This window comes from Sorghum bicolor, chromosome 6 (genome assembly GCF_000003195.3).
Source record: "Sorghum bicolor cultivar BTx623 chromosome 6, Sorghum_bicolor_NCBIv3, whole genome shotgun sequence".
Lineage (NCBI taxonomy): Eukaryota > Viridiplantae > Streptophyta > Magnoliopsida > Poales > Poaceae > Sorghum > Sorghum bicolor.
The window spans coordinates 47,899,885-47,919,123 of NC_012875.2; the positions used below are offsets into that span (position 1 = coordinate 47,899,885).

General features: G+C 43.1%; 2 protein-coding genes across 4 annotated transcripts; one reads left to right on the forward strand and one right to left on the reverse strand.

Moving 5' to 3' along the window:
• LOC8057493 (CRM-domain containing factor CFM2, chloroplastic) lies at positions 1,362-10,224 on the reverse strand. Of its 2 annotated transcripts, none has more exons than XM_021463380.1 (12): positions 9,389-10,224; positions 5,562-6,312; positions 5,339-5,473; positions 4,715-5,022; positions 4,476-4,629; positions 3,419-3,711; positions 3,204-3,335; positions 3,001-3,114; positions 2,794-2,895; positions 2,530-2,728; positions 2,320-2,450; positions 1,362-2,238 (listed from the first exon to the last, which is right to left on the reverse strand). In XM_021463380.1, exons 1-12 carry the CDS (start codon positions 10,013-10,015, stop codon positions 2,047-2,049), a joined length of 3,138 nt encoding a protein of 1,045 aa, XP_021319055.1. In that variant the 5' UTR covers positions 10,016-10,224; the 3' UTR covers positions 1,362-2,046. The 2 variants fall into 2 exon arrangements, with proteins under 2 accessions (XP_021319055.1, XP_002447984.2); XM_002447939.2 differs by having other exon boundaries at positions 4,715-5,014; positions 5,343-5,473; positions 9,389-10,119.
• LOC8057494 lies at positions 12,230-18,390 on the forward strand. Of its 2 annotated transcripts, none has more exons than XM_021462700.1 (7): positions 12,230-12,540; positions 13,776-13,921; positions 14,853-14,896; positions 14,996-15,588; positions 16,198-16,278; positions 16,784-16,846; positions 18,077-18,390. In XM_021462700.1, exons 1-7 carry the CDS (start codon positions 12,478-12,480, stop codon positions 18,134-18,136), a joined length of 1,050 nt encoding a protein of 349 aa, XP_021318375.1. In that variant the 5' UTR covers positions 12,230-12,477; the 3' UTR covers positions 18,137-18,390. The 2 variants fall into 2 exon arrangements, with proteins under 2 accessions (XP_021318375.1, XP_002446631.1); XM_002446586.2 differs by having other exon boundaries at positions 12,231-12,540; positions 14,996-15,600.

Genomic DNA, 19,239 nt, shown 5'->3' on the forward strand with positions numbered 1-19,239 from the left:
TTTTCATGTGCCCGGCCGGCTGACGAGTGACGACGGGTTGTCTCGTGCTGCTGCCGCTGCTGCTGCCTATCATGATGTCCCATGTCGAGCGCCATGACTGCACCGCGGCAAGGACCAAGAGGAGATGGAGATCTCTCAAGGAATAATTGGTGGGCGCACGGCGGGCGGCCACACGGACGGCCGGGGCATCCGATGCAGCTACTAATAGCCGGCCGGGCCGGGGAGAGCTGATCGAGCTCGCGGACCCATCTGGATTAGACTCGCCGGCGCTAGCTGCTGTCCAGCCTGGTGCCGTCGTCTAGTCGATCATAAAACTCGTTGCATGCATGCATGCACTGTACGTACGCATAGGAATCTCGCAGTGGCTTTGCAGGAATGATTCCTCTTATATGTAGGAGTACCATGAAATGCTTCGGTTCCCACAGTCTACCAAGCAATACAAATGTCGTCCTCCAAGCTAAGGCTCCAGTCCATGTCCCGCAGAGTGCATAATCTCATCATGACTAGGAAGAGCCTGAACAATCACTCTATCCCGGTTGCCGACTAGGAAGAGCCTGAACAACCACTCTATCCCCGTTGCCGACTCTAGAGCAACTAATAATCACGCTCCTAATTTCTCTAGTCCTACTAGTATGTACAATGTACTACACTTTAGACCATCTTGCTTTTGGGCACACTACCAGTTCGGTCATGGTACGCATGATGTGATGATTGCTGAACGCCGTTATACTTATACTACGGGTGAGGCCTCACGTCAGGCACATCGATCAGATCAGCTAGTAGGCCTAGGAGGAGGAGGAGCATGTGTGGACTGATGATTCCCTGAACCAGAGATGCGCCAAACAACGCAAAGCATGCAGCAGTACCTGTACGCCCAGGTGCAGTCTTTTTAGAAGCTTTGCCTTTCTTTTCGTGCGCCCGCCCGGTCTCGGTCTGCATGTCAATGTCCCAGGCAGGCAAAGCGATTTCGATCCATGTACATGTACAACAACTTGCGCCCGCACCAGCACCAGCACCAGGCTGAAAGCCAAAAGGCGTCCCTTTGTCCTCTTGCACAGGCAAGGCAAAGCAGCAGTCAGGTTTTTTATTATAAAGAAAATAAACATGCGAAAGCTGTGCTCCACGTCCTTGTTCTTTTCGTTCACAGGGCAGCAGCAAGATACGGCTTTATACACGTACTGCACCAGAACAGCCGTGCACTAGTATATTCAACAAGGCTGCTGCTTCTTTAGCGTACGACAGATAAATACGTACTATACTCAGAGCCCAGTTCAGGGAATCAGGGCAGCTGGCCAGCTGCAACAAAGTGCAAGCCGCGCAGCCCCAAGCAATGGCAGTTTGCGAGGATAAACAAGCTCCCGTGTGTAATAATAACTCTACAAAAAAAGAAGCGAGTGGTTTCAGAGAAGCCAAAGCGCCCAACACAATGTTTTCTGAAAGCTGGTGCCCAACACATTTGTTACCCGGGTTTACAGCGGCAGAGTGCAGTATAACCTGAAGAAAATCTGGCAGCAACAGTAACAGGCTAACAGCACATGCACAACTTTGGTGTCGGCAGTGCCGAAACAAATCCAGAGTTTCCTGTAGCACCCACTGTTCTTACCCGTCAGCATGCTGCAAAGGCCAAAGGCCAGGGCAACTGGTGCAAGCAAGGGGGCAGCAGGAAGCAGCCCAGCCGGATTCCAGCATAACATCACCCCTGGCAGGTCATTTGCCAGATTCCAGCAGACGGCACTACCTTTTGCCGGATGTCACCTGCTGCGCTGACGAGTTTCTTACGGGAAATTTCAACTTCAGGCCGTTCGGGAGTAGTACGTACTCAAAGATCTACGAGAGGACACCGACAAAGCTAAAGCAAGCTCATTTCTGCTTTCTTACAAGTTACAACTATTCCAGTGAGCAGGGTTCCACACCTTGCGTCTATGCAGCTTCAGTGCCTCACTGCATATACATGCCCAGAATTATGAGTATGGTCCATTTATCCGCGGGCAATGATTGTACGATCCTTTTGAAACACAGGATGTGCTGGGAGGCTATCCGGATCAGCTACTCTGAGTCGCCAGGGAGCAATCCACACTCTAACCTGATAGCTTCAAGGAGCTGAGGTGATATGACCTCCTTTTCGCCTTCATCTGCGCTGCTCTCCTTTGAGCTTTCCTGGGCCACTTCTGCACCCCAACCTCTGTACAAAATCACTTTGTTTGTTTCTCGTGACACTAGAACCGATCCTGTCGCCTCCTGTTTCCATTGGATGTCAAAGGAGCTCAGATGAATATAGTGCATCTTGGATCAAATTGTTCTCTGTTACAAGTTACGAACCTCTAGTTCTGATATCAGCTGCTGAATTGGAGTTCCATCCGCTCTGTTCTTAATGTTCACAATAGCAAGGGGATGCTTCTTGAAGTGTGTTTTTATTGTTTTTGCAACTCCAGTGATGACATTATTCCTCCCTACAACATTTATCAGATGCTTAGCGAAGCAATTTAAAGTGAGTGCAAGCAATAACTGGGATAGGATCAATGAAGATACCTATGGAAAGTACCGGTCGTTTCTTCATTTTAAGGGCCTGCTTCCTTAGCACAAGTCTTTCTTGATTTGAGAGTGGTGTACCTCTCAAAGGCAATACAGAAGAAGATTCCACATCCAATTTTATCCCATCCACATCTTTTGAATCATTTTCACAGTGACTATCAGGACTGAATGTCACAGTAGAGCTATGTTGGTTTTGCTGCAACAACAGTTCATCAGCGGCAGCAGGGAACAAAGGCATACAGTAGGAAAGCAGACACTCACATGTCTGATCAGATTGCTGAGTGAAGCACTTGAACTCCCAGTCAGACATGGACCTGCAGCCGCAGAAGAATCATCTTCTAGCTTGTCGAAACAGACTTTGCTCTGTCAAATACAGTGTGCAGTAGATTCATTAGTTCACAATATAGTGATTCAAATGAGAAAGGACCAATCTACAGCATAAAAATCCCATAAGGGAGGACTAGTAACCTGCATATCTTCCACAGGGACTCCAGACTTTGTTAAATTTAAGGCTCTATCCATCTCAACTGAAGCACACTCAACCTCAGGCTCTGAACTCATGGGAGCAACTTCAGGCACTTCCTTGACCATTTATATTGAAATAAACAATCAGATATTCATGGAATAAACTAAGTGGTAATGGAACTACATTCAAGTTAGAATATGTTTACTTCGTCATGCTGCTGTAGTGTTCCAGAGTTGACACTAGGATCATGCATGTCCTTGTGATAGTAGCTGGAATTCATCTGATCCTTCAAGTAGTCAATGTTCTTTGACAGCTTAAGCACATGAACCTTAAGGGACTACAATGACAAGAGAAATTACTCAGAATCTCAAAGAGTATCTCCACAAAAGGATCATAACAATCCAAGGATATAAGCCACACCTTACAACGTTGGTTTTCCACAGAACGCTTCAAAGCATCTCTTTTACTCAACAAAGTTTTTGGCCTGAGTTTTGATGGCCTCTGGTAGTTCTTTCCTCTATATACTATTATAGCATGCCCTTTGCTCACTTTTTCCACTGCCACCAAAATACCACCACTCTCTGCCTCTAGAGTTCGAGCAGCATATTCCACATCCTCAAGGCGGTGTTCTTTACATATAATCTTGACAAGTTCTCGATACTTCCAATGAAGATGCATATTTTCAATAGTTCCATCAAAAACTCCCCTCCTCCCTGCAAACCAATCAATTACCAAGGGGATTAAAGGACACAAAATGGAGATGAGTGTAAAAGCACAGATGAGTAGGAAAGACACTTTGTGGAGAAACTACAGGGATCTTTCAATTGCCCTAGCTATGCAATTTAAACTTTCCCTAAAGATGATCTCCATAATAGATGCCCAGACTTAACATTTGTCTATGTGTAACCAAGATGTTAGATATGTTCCTAAACTAGTGTGCCGCAGCTTGTTAAGTGCCTTGGGCCCTTGGCATTGGCAGACATCATGCTATTATCCTTTCAACAGGTTGTGTCCCTCCCTCTTGCCATGTTTGGAGTTTGGACAGGAGAGCTGTAGACGAGTGAGTTATTACTGCAGGTAAAGTGGTAACAGACACATTTTTTTTAGAGTAGTGGTAACAGACACATTGCGATAGAATGGCATGAAAGAAGAAGTTCCCAAACGATTCATAGGGAATGAAAGAATTATTCAAATTTATTCTCTTCAAGCAACATAAAGCCATATAGGATCACCCTGTCCATGTCAGAACTGGGAAAATAATCAGAAATGATTGAAATATTGTTTAGCGTCACTTAACTTAAAACAGTTCCAGAAAAAGATCGTACATGTCATTTCAATCTGATAATGTAGTTAAAGCTAAGAAACAGACAATTTAATTGTTAGCTACATGGAGGCAGGAACAAGTTTCCATTTTTAAAAACAAAATGGTTAAGTTTGGAACAAAAGCATGCAGGGCAAGGTTGAGGAGAATACCCACCTAGCAGCAGAAATTGTTTCATCTTCAATCCAACTTTCCTTAACATGTACCTCTCATCTTCTGATATAGTCTCTCTAACTTCAGCCTTTGAAAGCGGAGATGCCTTTTCTAGTTCTTCAAGAAGTTTTTCAGCTCTCTCTTTCTCTGCTATGGCCTGACAAATAGTTTGGATATATATATTTATTTAGTCAGACAGCAAATTGTGTATAAAAGAACAAATATGACAGCTGAAAGCATACCTGAGATAATCTGGCCTCAACATTCTTCGCAACAGTATTAAGAGATTTTGCTCTAACCTCTGTGACAGAAGTTCCCTCTTCACGAATGTGTACTGAGACATCATTTGATACCTTCAGTACAGAGTCATCTTGAGTAGGCATGTTTTCTTCAATGTCAGGCTTCGGCTTGTAGATTGTAGAACTGCCCAGCTTTCTGCGTTTTTCTATTGCCAGAGAGACAGCCGGGGGGAGGAAATCTTTCCCTCTGTAGAATACAATTGACTCCTTATCCCTTGATAATAGGGTTCCACCTGTCAAGTCCTGCAACACTTAAACATAACCGCTGGACTTACCATTCTGGTTTTGGGAATTGATAGTCCAAGTACATTAAAAAGAACAGTGAGATATGAAAGTTCTGGGTAGATTTGGATTGCACCAGATACTAACATATATTTCCCTGATTTCTGATCATATACGGAGGTGATCAACAAATGCACAAGGAAGAAGAATAACTGCACTTTACATGATGACACATGACACATGTCACACAAGTTAAACTCTATGCCTCTTTTACCAGAACATTGCAGGGGGACACAAAAAAATGTATGGCACTGGGCACTGGGCAATGGATGGATTAGCACCTACCTACCTTTATTTCTTCAGTTATGAGCTCACTGTCAGTGTTGTGTGCATCTCTCTTGAGTGCAATCTTTGCTACCTCGCATCTTTCCCATAGCTTGATCATGGATGCAGCCAATCCTTGAAGGTTGCTGCTTCTTCCTGGAAAGTAGACACAACAAAATTAATGACAGCGATCCTTATAAATAACGCAGGAGACAATCTAAAAAAGCAAAGTTTCAAACAGTACCGAGTGCGTAGTGGAAGGGTAAGGGATGAGCTAGTCTCCTAAGAATAGTCATTTCCCTGTCTGTTAGCTTAGGCGGAACACCTGAAGGAAGTAGGCGAAAAGGCCTACGGTATCCTGGCACAATAGCTGGCAACAAATCAGCATCCACCGGAAGGGGATCATACCCCCACCAGCCAGAAAACCTTGGGCCCAACCCATCCAGTAATTTATCTGCTTCCTCTGCAAGTTTGACCTCCCCAGGCAACTGTAATCGAAACTTATTTGGAGATCCAACACCAGCCACTAAGGATGAGCGTTCTCTAGGACCAAATTTACTAGGACGATCAGCACGAGTGTTTTCCTGCAATCTCGCATGCTGTTCGTTTGGAGCTCCAGTTCTAATATCTAAATTTCCCTCATTTGTATCAAAAACAAGCCGTTTGGTAGATGATATCGGGTGAGTTGTATCTTTCTCTCTACTTAAGCTCTGATTCAAATATCCTACAGTCTGACTCTTCCCCTCTCCAGCATTAATCTGTTCTGTGCATGCTACAACAGGATTCTCACTACTTTCCTCGTGACTGCTATCATGTTGTGAACTAGTCTCATCCTCCTCATCCTCGTCCCCAGAACTGCTCAGATCTGATGATTCTTTGTCAAGAAAACTATCCACCCTTTCACTGTAATGGAAGTAAGGATACTTATAGTTGGTTCCTCTGTACAATATGATGGTACTCCCAGATCTCCAAATGACTAAGCCTCCAGTTTTCCTCTGTCATGAAAAAAAGAAATAGAGCATGTTGAGCTGATAAATGCAAGTCAATATAGTTAGTTCCAATTATATACTGTTTCTCTTCTACATCTTATTAGTCAAATGGAACTCGAAATAAAATCTACGATAACGAAGCAATAGTTTTGTGCGGGCTACACACTACACCTTGATCATATCACTTCAAGTCATCAACACAGTATTTTTAACCAAAGATTCTGCTCATTTTTTTCTCTCAAACTTTTATGAAGGAGAAATGTGTGTCATTTCATTAAGAATATTCTGGTCATTTTTCCCCAGTGACAGATTCATAGCAATAGTTTATAATCATGTACTAAAAACCTATTATCCTATAAAATCGTGACGCGGATTTTATAGTGGGATTTGACATAACCAAGCAGGCAAGCACCGTTATACCCAGCAATACCTCTAATTTCCTGAGCGTGTTACCTAAGAAAAGACAAGAACATGGCAGCTAATGTCAATGCATCATGGCCGGTGCATAATTGCATAAACCAGTGCACGGCTTCCTTTGATGATTGGTGGGACACAAGTTCAAATGCAGTGGCTGTTCACTTAAGAAAGGGCCTCAACTCCATCACCATTCTGGGAGCATGGACTTTGTGGAATATTCGTAATCGGTGTGTGTTTGATGCTGAATCTCCTAAGCTAGCTAGAGCTCTGTTGCTCACTAGTGAGGAACTTATTTATTGGAGCTTGGAAGGGGCATGAGGTATCAATAACCTCCGGCTGAATGGGTCGAGGTCGCCTATTTTGTGTGTCAAGGGCACATCTGTTTGTTTTGAACACAGTGGTGTGAGAAGGTGTCTTGTATGGGTTCTTATCCCACATTTTCTTCTTAATATAATGATACATCGTTCTCCTGCATGTCGAGAAAAAAAAAGTGCACGGCCAACAACAAGAGAACCAATGTTGCCGTTGGACATGTACAGCCAGAAGAAGAAACATAACAGGGAGCACTCACCTCGAAAATCTTGTGCGTGCGCCTCATGTTCACTTTCACGCGCTGTGTCAGTGTTCCACATGATCAAAACACCATGTTTTTGCATTCTCATCTAAGTTCTCTTATTGCATTGAAACTTTTTCAGCTACTGAAGCAACACATGACACATTGCATAGTATGATAATGTAATAAATAGTGGAAGAGTTAGTCCTCTCTTCCCTGGCTAGACCTTCCTGGCCAGCATACTCATCTCTATGCTGCTTCATCTATTTATTTTTTGTTAATTTTTCTCACTGCCTACATAGAAACCATTGGGCCAACAATGGGTACCCATTTAGTTTTATACTACAGATCAATATCTACTTGTACCTCGCATTTTAAAACCAATGTATACAGAGGATAAAATCGGCAGCCTTTCCTTCCTCAAAAATTTCATATGTGAAATCTTCTCTTTTTTTCACTAACTGATGGATAAAATGTCGAATATATTAGTTCACTTTAGACCAATATGTACCAATGCCAATATGCCACTTGACTGAACGAAAAAAAAAAACTCGACCCCCAGGGGTAAGACCTCCCCTGAGGCATTGAAACATAGGTAGAATACTCTCTTCTGCAGGGTCGAGAAAAGGCCATGAACCCTGGCTAATCAGGACGTGCCACCAACAGCAAGTACGCGCTTGCGGCCGCGTATCATGCTGCAATAATTAGTGGACCACGTAAATCGCTGAAAAAAGCCCAAGGAGTGGCCTTTTTTTGGGTGGGCTGAGCTTCCTGCATCTCTAACTCTGCACTACATGCATGTTCTCCACTTGACTGAAGGAGGCTTGTATGTGCAATCTATTATCTTTATCTATTATTATATTATTATACCTAAATAGGAGATCCCCACTAGGATATCTCTCTGCGATTTCGTGAAGCCACGTCAGCAGAGCCTTTAACCGCATGCTACTTTGCCTCCCCCAATCTGAAGATCAGTTTCACATGCTACAGCTGAACCTGTATGCTTCCCTCCCTCCATGAATAAGAAACCATGGAATGCCTCTTTCCTTCCCCCAAAATTAATTATTCTATACAGGTTCAGTTGCTTTTTTGTCCCGCTGCTCCGCTTGCCAGTCACAGCTCCACTTCTCCAGTAATCAACAGCAATCAATGTAGAAAACCAGGAGTCTCCATCATTCTCATGGATCGGATCAACAAGGCCAGCCAACAGTCAATTAATAAAAGAAACCGATGAATCTCCATCCTCATCGAATATAAATGACCACCACACAGGGACGTGAGGCCGCAACCATGGCGCAGGGACGTGAGGCTGCTGCTGCTGCTTGATCCTCAGGCGCTGCCCAATGTTGATCCCCACTCCTGATTGCTACCAAAACAATTTGCAATCAAGCCACCAAATTTTCACGCTTGATTGCCAACAACAGCTCCATAAAGGTATGGCATGGTTACCTCCTTCAGGTAATTGGATTGTACTCCTGATTTCAGGTAATTTTGCAGTGAGCTGGGCCAGGGTATTGGCTCCATGGCAGCACATGCGCTGGACCACTTGTGCATCATCCTCTCTGCGAGCGTGTTGGCCAAGATCGGCAGCACACGCACTGGACCCACCTATGTGTCCTCCTCTCTGTGGGTGTGGTGGCGAGCGTGGCAACGGTGTGAGCAAAGCTGATGTGTGTCGCTTGTGCATTCTGATGATGGGATACATCATACATCAGGAGGTTATAAGGGCCAGGGCAGCATGGTCCTTTCACGGGAGTTACATGACAGGGAAGGTAGAGTATACGAGATAGAAGTGTGTCAAATAGAGGCTCGCTGGTGGCACAATCAACAGCAAGGTTCTGTCACCATTTGTGATTCAGGTCTATTCCATGGTCCAAATAAGCTAGATGTACATATGTACATATGTTCTTGGTCACATGAGAATCCAATATCAAGTGCCAGGTAACTATTATTTTTATGATTTCATCATTTCACACTCAAATAAGTTGCAAATTCCCGCAGGTTTAGTTATAAACTAATGCACGGCCAACAACAAGAGAACCAATGTTTTCGTGGGGCATGTACATTTACAGCCAGAAGAAGAAGCATAACAGGGAGCAGTGGAGCACTCACCTCGAGAATCTCGTGTGTGCGCCTCATGTTCATGGCCCAGACGTCCTCGCACCTGAGCTTCACGACTTCCGCGTTCCGCCACCGCTCGTGTATCCCATTTACGATCCCCTCGGTGATACCCGCCTTCCCCACCTTAAGCCGCTTCCTCACCCTGATCCCGATCCCCTGCAGCCGCCGCAGCTCGTCCCGCGGCAGCGCCAGCTCCGCCGCGGACGGCGGCGCCGAAGCTGCTGACCCCGACGCATCCCGCCCGCGGCCCCTCCTCCGCTGCCGCGCCGCGGAGCCGGCCTCGCCGTCGCCCGTGGCCCAGCTCGGGTCGATGGTGGAGCCGACGCGGTGGCGCGGGAGCTGGGCCGGGGTGGGCACGAATATCTCGCCGGGGGAGGGGGCGTCCCCGCTCTTGTTGGGGGCCGGAGTGGGGGTCTCGGAGCCGGTCTCGAGGTAGCCGAGGCTACGTAGCTTCTCGGAGATGCGGCGGAGCGCGGACTTGCCGAGCAGCTCCGGCGAGGGGGGCGCCGAGGCGGAGGCGTGGACGGGGCGGAGGCGGGCGTGGGGTTTGCAGGCGGGAGTCGAGGAGGGTAAGGAGAGGAGGAGAGGGGAAGGGTGCGGGGAGAATGAGAGGAGCATTTGCGTGGCGAAGGTGGGGCGGGAGTGGAGGGAGAAGGCGGGTTTAACTGAGCCCTGGCCGCCTCGTCGGAGGGAGGAGGATAAGGCCAAGGCGTCGAGAGGTGGGAGACGGAGGAAGGGGATGACTTGTGCCTCGAGATTCGCGCAGTCGTGTTGGATGTTAACAGATTTTGTCAAACCTCCGTGCCCGTGTGCTATGGATACTGAATCATGATGATCGACGGATATTGCCTCTCTTGCTCCCACGACGAACGCAATTTTTTCATACGCCCTCACATTGCTCTGAGATTCGTGCCCAGCAAAAGAGAGACAATTATCTCTCTTCTGCTAGGCACGAATCTTAGAGTAAACCTTATGGTCCACATTGTAAAAGTATGTGTCCCTAAGGATAAATTTAACTTTACCCTCCCACAAGCAAAGTTGCACAAATCTATCTTCCTCCTCTGCACTCCAGTCAAACACCATGCCCAATAAACACTAACATCGAGGTTGTGCCACACCAAGAATTTATTTGGCTCAAACCTCCTCAGTACGCAAAGCATTTTTCAAATACTTCATTGTTTTTTGATTGTCAGTGGATCATATTTATCATGAAAGTTGTTTGTCCCAAAGTTCAATTCAAATATGCCACACGTGTAGGTATAATGGTACTCACACTGGCGAGTGTGAGGAATCAAGGAGGTCATCACCATACGACCACGTAGGAGACAATGGCGGATGTTGAAGAGTAGTTAAAGAAAACACAAATGCACTCTGTATGTTTGAACATTTTTTAACCACCATAAAAGTAACATGCAAATACATGAAAGTACACATTCAATCAATCAACTAGTAGAACCCTAAAACTAGAATGAAATAAATTCTATTACTCTGTTCGCTTGGCTAAAAAAATCATGGTTGAAAGCACTTCGTTGATTCGTTATAAGAAAAAAAACACTATTGAATGGACAGATTCAGCGGATAAAAGTTATGTGCGTTTATACCCTGCATTTGCACTTTGTGTTTTTGTGCTGAATTGCTAAATGTGGATATGCCTTAAACAAACTACGCTAGCACTTGCATCTTGTGGCCCTTCTCGTATAGCTGACCAACTATCATTCGTTCCCGAGCATATCCATTTAAGGGAAAAAGAAAGAACAATATCACAAACAAATGAGATTTATATGCACTTTTGTTGGTAGTGGTCGCTGCTTGCTTGATGACCACATAGTTGTCGCTAGTGGTTAGCAGAGGCTTGAAGCGCAGAGCCTAGACACAAAGACTATAGGCGATAAGTAATGAGCAACTCAAGCAACTTACATAAACACACGTAAAAAAGAATAGACAATCAACCGAATACGTCAGTCACTTTTTCAATAAACTAATTGGCTTAAGCCAAAACTATTGTAGGATGGTCTATGTCTCATGACTGGCCCTAGATGATATAAAAATGATAATACTTTTGAGATAGTAGAAATAGAACATTAAAATATGGAGAGATATAATTATCTGAGATATTTTTTTAACGTAGGATACCTATGCAGTCCTATACAAAACTTTCCTACTAACCTTATTCTTAGGATCATGATGATGATGCCCTCAAATCAGTTATCTGTCACAAACCATGTTCGCCATGAAATGAAGCCCATGAGGGCTTCACCAACGCGGAGGGCAATGTCTGTGTTAGCCTCATCTAAAAGCTAATGTCCATGTAGGGTGAAGAGCATTTAAGGCTACAATTTTTGCAACGTAAGCATGCAACGGTCATCTACTGCTATCCACACCTTGTTATCACACATGTTGCATGTGCATTATTGCTTGGTTCCTTACCTTGTCTAAGTGTGGTCGTGTGAGAGACAAGTATCACCATAGAGCACTTCATTTTCCTAACATTTTTCCTTAGCAGCCGCCTCGTTCTTTTGTCAAATGGAGATATCACTGCATCCGTAAAGTGCATATAACACCTTGCGAGACTACCAAGTGATATGACGTGGCCGCTAAATATTGATATGAAAGTTTGAGCGGTACGCCACAATGGAGCGTTAATAAAAACTCAGCATATCACCCTAATGCGCAACACAGAGTATTATTATAACCAAAACTGTAAAAAAATAAACCGAAAGCTAAATGATTTTATAAAAGTATATACTTGGTATAATAATATAATAGTATATAAAAAATTATAGACGCGGTCGAAATCTGGAAATCTGGAAAGCGCAAAAAGGCCCGCACGCACACGCACCTGCGTCGGTGTGGGCGGGCACTGGGGTGGGCAGCGTCACCAAAGCGAGTCCCTCGGCCCCTCCCTTCCCCCGTCCCGACTCCCGAGCGCCGCGCCGGTAAACTCTGTCTCAGCGCACGCCCCCAATCTTCATTCCCCCCGAAACCCTAGCCGCTCTTTGGCCCTGTCCCGGTCGCCCCGCTCCCCTCGCCTCTCTAAGGTTCCGGCGGAAGCCATCCTGTGTGCGTCGGCGGCGCTGGAGATGGCCTCCTCGTCGGCGTCTTCGAGGCACCAGGTCACCATCACCCTCGGCCGCAGCGGTCAGGTGAGCCGTCCGCTCTCGGTCAACCCAAGGCCAGCGTGGTCTGTGGTCTTATTCTCCGTTGCGGATTTGTCTAGGGTATCATTCAGGGTTTTAATGTTGATTGATTAGCGTCAGAGCAGATTGTCCCGCAAGAGAGAACAGGGCCGACGGTCTGGTTGAGGTCTGTATTGCATTGGTTAACCTTAGTTTGGGTCTAGAGTGCGGGGTATCAGGTATTATATGGAGGGATCCTGTGCGATTTGGTGTGTCAAGTTGGTTGCATGGTGCATTGGTGTTTGATTTGTTTGTTGACTACCTAGGGTACAATCTTGCTGTGTACCTCAAATCAAGGGATGATGCTGTGATTTTGGTAAGGTGCCTTACTCTATGTGTGATTGCTCACTTGGTAGTTTTGAGTTTCTAACTAGCGTGTTTTTTTGGGGGTGTTGGGGGTGGGTGGGTGGATGGGGGTTGACTGGTTGAGCTACCACGAGTAGTACCTGTATGGGTGATCCGATGCTGTGAGATATAGTAGAGAAATCTCTGGATCTCTTGCAGTGATATATCATCTATTTTTCTCCTCAAGATATATAAGAGAGACTGGAAATGGTTGTGAATCGTAGCAAGTGCATGGCAAAGTTAAATGTTGAGGGGGTGGAATTTGCTGGTGCAGATTATGTTTATTCTTTATGTTGCTCAATATGTGTATACGAGATAAGTAGCACTTGAATCACTGTAAAATGGAATTTTTCTGACATTGGGAGAAACAATAGAAGCTTGCACAATGAATGTTCCCTTGCAAGTTCTGTTTAGGGCACACCCTTTGTAGTATGTTTATTTTGTACCTGCTGGTCATATCAAAGATTACCAATCATTTGTATGCACAATTGCACATTCTGCATTCAGATCTTCTATGCTGTCAGTTGTAATGTCTAAAGAACATATACGCAGACCATATCATTACTTGTTAGTATGATTTAATTATTATTAGCAGCGTAAGCCACTCACGCTAGCACTAATATTATACATGTTTTTTTCCTTCAATTTTGTCTATAGTGATTTGCTTGTAAACTCTCTTGGACTTGATAAAGTATACAAGATCGGTTTTAAGGTTTTCCATGATGTGAAATGCTAGCTAACTGATGCCAATCCCTCTGTGTTGCATACATGTTTTTTTGCATCTTAAGCTTTCCCAAACTTCGATGAATTCTGATATCACTTTCTTTACAAGTTTACCTTAATTTTCTTCACCGTAGGTTGTCAAAAGGAGGGCTATGTCTGATGATATTAATGACCATGAAGTGCCATCGTCAGGGAAAAAGCGATCTGTGAGAGATAGGTTAGGAAGTAATGTGTCTGATTCTGATTTTTATGAAAGCCAGCACCAGCAGAGAAACAAAAGGTATCTTTCTTGGTTCTGCTATTTCCATCCTTTGTATAGGCTTCAAAGTTTTGAACTACATTGTAATATATACTCCCTCTGTCCCAAAATAAGTGTCACTATGGTATTCGTGCCGGTCAAACTTTCTTATGTTTGACTAGGCTTGTAAAAAATATTAGCAATATTTGTATCTTCAAATAAATTCATTATGAAAATAGATTCAATGATCTATCTAATGATACTAATTATGTGCTGTAAATATTAATATTTTTTTGTATATATTTGGTGAAAGTTAAAAGCATTTGACTTCTTGACTTGAAAAGCGAGAATGACACTTATTTTGGGACGGAGGTAGTACAAAGGATGTAATATACAAGGATTCTTTCCACATCATTAGGGACAGAGTTTGTTCCTTCGTGGTAATTTGCTCCCAGTTGTGAGCCATGGCTTCAGCTTCATTACAATGTTTCAACCACACCAAACTAAATGCTTTTCATAGTTTATACATTAGTGTAAACTCCATCACCCTGCCATGTAGTATATGTATCTCGGTTATCGCTATGGCGCTATTACTAAGAATAACTATTTTACAATTAATTTCTGAATCTGATACACATATTTGTGAAACCTTAAGCAGATGTGTATTAATTTATGGTATCATCTTTACTTCTCTTGATCATAGTTTAGCAAATTATTAGCTTATCTATATATATGGAATATATGGACATGCACACCAATGTCGTCCTTCTTTTCAATTGTGCACTGCACTGCATGCTCCCTGTTTTTCGTTTTATCTTATATATTTGTGAAGCACTTGCCTTTGAGATCATAGGATGTGGTTCCATTTACTGTGTTCATTTTGTTACATTCTGTCACTGAAAACAGGTCACTCCTTGCCTTTTTCTTCTGTAAAATGTAATCGGTTCCTTGTGGCTCCACTCTCACTTTGCAGGCGACAGACAGAAAGTAATAGCTCACATGGAGATGATGGTTCAGGTGATGATAAACCTTAACTTCTTGTCAATTCACTAGGGCTTGAATTGAAGATATCTGGCACTACTTACTCTGTTGCATTGCCATGCAAAATATTTGAAGATCGCCTGGTTGGCAAGGATGATCTGAGACTGAAACTCATGAGGAAAGGCTTGTTACAGAGGAGCAATGGTGGTGCAGAACAGAATGGAATTGATCTCCGTGAAAAGCTTTCCCGAAATCATAAGTTACCAAGATATGATTCTAGAGGCCACGCTGCAGAATCAAGGGCTAGTTATGATATGAGAGATGAGCCTCCAGAGTTAAGGTCCAGATATTCTTCGAGGGAGGATGTCCTAGGGTCAAGGCACTCTTCTGTTGTAAGTCGAGATCCTTATACAAGAAGTGTGGATGATTTGCTAAAGTTGGACTCTTCAAGAAAATCTTACACCTCATGGACAGACGATGGTTTGAGGCACAGATCACCTGAAAGGATTTTAAGTGCTCGGAGTGATGTGTCTCCACCGATAGCTTATGATCAGATTAGGCCCATGCCACCCCTTAGATCTGCCGGTTCCTCAAGACCTCAAAGTTTTATTACAAGAGATGCTCCTGACACGTCAAGGAGTCAACCATATGCTGGCAAATCCACCATTTCTGTTGATACAGTACAGAGAACTAATGGAATCACTCCATCTAGTGCAGCTCTACCTAAGGTCCCTGTTATGGTTTGTATCTGTACTTCCTCTCATAGACCCTAATTCACTGATGCTTCTGAGGAAACATAAGGGAATTTTGGAGCAAAATTCTTTTTTTTTTCAAATTCTTTCTGAGATAACATCTGCCTGTTTTCAATGCTGTTGGGGCTATAAAATTGGCATAGAATCCAGAGAGTTAAATTATGACATCCATTTCTGACAATGATGTCCTTGTTGCAATTTGGGTTGGTCCCAGTTGTATATTTGCTCATTTGTGTGGTTATTTGCTGGTAGTATGAACAATCTTCTTAGAATTTAGAACACCAACAACCTTCTGAAGTTAACATTGTTCAGGAATGATTATTTGTTGATACATCTGATATAACTTATTGAAACTAGCTGTGAATATCAAAGAAAAAAAAACACTTTGAAGAGGATGCAATTTTTTTTTTTTGACATTTGTTAAGTTTGCTCATGGTTATCTAGGCATCTAGGTTTCACATCCGAATTATAATAGCAACTTCTGTAGTCTTAGAATTTTACTGGTTCAGTATGGTTATGCATTACTATACTGATGTTCATACAAGCATACTTGAAGCTTAATGACATTGCTCTGCAACTTTGCAGGCTGAAGCCCCACTTACAGTTACTGGATTGCTGAATTCGTTGGGTCTTGAGAAGTATCTTGTTCTCTTTCAGGCTGAGGAGGTAATCTTTGATTACTTCTTTATTTGTTTCATTCTGTTTAAGCATTTTTTTCTTTGTAAATATCATGCATTACATTTTCTTTCTTGTACCTTTGCATGGAATTAAGAACTTGTGCTCCCTAGAAGAGATCAATGTTTTCTGAAAGCTTGTTAATTTGTTGGCGCTTTGCGATTATTTCTTTGCCATCTACAATTATTCTTGCATGGTATCTATTCACTGATATGGCTTCATGTTTTCTGCTATATTCCAATGGGATATTCTAAGACTCATCAATGATTTTGTAAAGTTTATGACAGATCCAGACATTCTCAGCCCATTCAGCATATATTTGAATTTATGAGATTATATATTCATTCATGTTTAAAGCAATAAGGAATAACTTATGGAGTGATTATTATGACAATAGTATCCTCCTGCTTAATGAAAAACATGCCACGGCACGATCGCTAGTTTTTTTGTTGACAATAGTACCTTTTTTTTTTTCCTACTATTTACTTGTTTGCAGGTGGATATGGCTGCATTGAAGCAAATGGGGGAGAGTGACCTCAAAGACATGGGGGTACCAATGGTAGGTTGGAAGTTTACTGAATTTTGGTTTACACCACGGTTGCATATTAGCATCCCTATGGAAAAGCAAATACTATCTTAGGATGATAGCCCCCCCCCCCCCCCCTCTTTTTTTTTTTCAAAAGGACACTTGTGCATCTCCTAAATTTCTCAACAGATTTGTAGACGATGAAATATTAGAATGTGGACTTGCCAAATTGTGTGCAAAAATGTGACCATATGTGCAGAAAACTTCAGAGTTTACATGTTTTTTGTACTATTTCTGCTAGTGATTAAATTGAATTAAATATTATGAGTAAGAGACTCTAGCTGAAGTTCACCTGAAGCATGAATTTGACAGGCCACTCTGTTCATGTTTCTGTCAAAAAGTTGAATATAATATTTCTATTAGCAAAGTCAATATGTTAGCTCTTTTTTTCCCCTTTTGCTTTCATTAGAAATGGAGCTCAGAACTCATCTGAAATACAGGTTACTATGTTGCATGCTTTTGTTGTTCCAAGCATATCCCTGTCATATACATCCATCATGAGAATATATATGGCCAAAAATGTAGGCAGAAGACAACTATTCTTAAGTCTCTTCCCAAACAAGAGGGCTTAATACCTCTGCTAGCAAGTTCATCTAATAATAAACATTAATGAGTTGAAGCACAACCTAGGTTAATACTCCCTCTGTTCCAAATTATAAGATGTTATGGTTTTTGTAGATACATTATTACTTTAACTATATATCCACACATAGTGTATATCTAAGTGCATAGCAAAAGCTATGTATCTAGAAAAGCCAAAACATCATAATTTGGAATGGAGGGAGTAAGTCTCAACTCTCTAGATTGGTAAAAAAGATGCAACCTGCATCAAGTAATGAATCTATCAAAGCAGGCCTTTGCGTCCTTGTCACCACTATTCTCCAGTTGATTGGTTTTCTTTGCCTTAAAGCAGGAAACATGATTTAGCAAGCACCAACATTCTTCAGGTGCAAACGTTTTTGACACAGACCCCCTGTTTTCTACAAGGAAAACAATGTTTTGTATGTGTTTCTGTTTTCTATGCTAGTCTGCCTTGTGCCCCCATGTATTTTGGTGGCAACCCTAAATCCTCCAGTTGATTCTTTCCTATACTGAACAATTTCTCAAAAAATCCTTTTTTTCCCTGAGCCAATTGTTTGTATTGCCTTGCGTATAGTTAAACATGATTGTGAAGGATGTTTTTTTTTTTCTTGTTTTACTCAGGGCCCGAGGAAGAAGATTCTCCTTGCAGTTGGTCCTCAGTTGAAACAACGGCATAAATGAGAGCAACAAGGTGTGGGACTAGAAACCATTTGTTGGCAACTGAAAATATTGGTGTAAGAACGCCAGATAGCAGATATCGTATATCCAATTATGCATAGTGGCTGTCTTAATCCACCCTTTTGTTGCTGATGGCCTTGTTTCCCGTAGTTGACACGTGTAAAGTCGATTCGGTCAGCTGTTAATCCAGGTTTAACGGCCTGTCCGCCCACTGTTATTGTTTCGAAATGGATGGATAGGCGTGGTTTACTCCCTGACGATTGGTTTGTGAGCGGAGGTTTCGTTCAATTCCTTTTTTGTGTCACAAGGCGCCGTTCAAAAGGCACGTAGGTGGCGAGACAATGAAGACGGGCAGACGGCAGACAGAATGTGCTCTGTACGGGTCGTTGTCTCCAAGCGACGAGGCGCAGATCCGACTGGCGCGCGCCGAGAATTCAAGCAGTGCACCATTTTTTTCGGCGCGGCAAGCGTCTGAACTGACGTCCTCCTCTTCTTCCCTGCGGCCGACTGCCCCTCTTCCTCCCCCGCTGCCCCGCTGCGGTGCGATCGGATCTCACTAGAACTTCGCCGCCGCGCCCGTGAAAGTTGAATGAAAGGACTAAAAATTTGGGATGGAGTAATATCCTAACATGGCCGTGAAGAGAAGATAAAGCACTTTAATGGGTGATACCGTCTGTTTACCACTAATTGATAATAATTCGAAGACTTCTTGTTAACGCGACCTCAACAAAAGGCAGACATATTATCTGTTTCAAGCATGGTTTTAGATGTGTGAGCATTCGCCTCGTTACCATGCTAATTAACTTCTAATCGCTATGTTATCAGTTATGTGCGATACATGGAATATGCCGCAAGATTTGATGTATGCTAATTAACTTTTTTTTTGCAGAGGCTGCAGTAAATTAATGCGCCGAATCAGTTTCCAATTTAAGTTTCACCAAGTCAATTCAAATTTGCACCAGGTGGGGGCATTTGTTTGACATGATTCATTTACATTTTTTTTCGATCAAGGATTTTATTGATGAAGGATCTTGTTCATTCACAATCATTGCATCATGTTTTGATACACTAAAGGTAAATCATTTCCAGCTTCTGCATAAACACAA

Bases quoted from the DNA above. Each gene is read 5' to 3' on its own strand.
- LOC8057493 (XM_021463380.1), bottom strand. From the start codon at position 10,015: ATGCTCCTCTCATTCTCCCCGCACCCTTCCCCTCTCCTCCTCTCCTTA. The intron at 5,023-5,338 runs GTAGGTGCTAAT...GTTATGTTTAAG, and splicing joins AACTGAAGAAATAAAGGTAG to TGTTGCAGGACTTGACAGGT. The intron at 3,336-3,418 runs GTGTGGCTTATA...TTGTCATTGTAG, and splicing joins TGGAAAACCAACGTTGTAAG to TCCCTTAAGGTTCATGTGCT.
- LOC8057494 (XM_002446586.2), top strand. From the start codon at position 12,478: ATGGCCTCCTCGTCGGCGTCTTCGAGGCACCAGGTCACCATCACCCTC. The intron at 12,541-13,775 runs GTGAGCCGTCCG...TCTTCACCGTAG, and splicing joins CCCTCGGCCGCAGCGGTCAG to GTTGTCAAAAGGAGGGCTAT. The intron at 14,897-14,995 runs GTGATGATAAAC...AAATATTTGAAG, and splicing joins ACATGGAGATGATGGTTCAG to ATCGCCTGGTTGGCAAGGAT.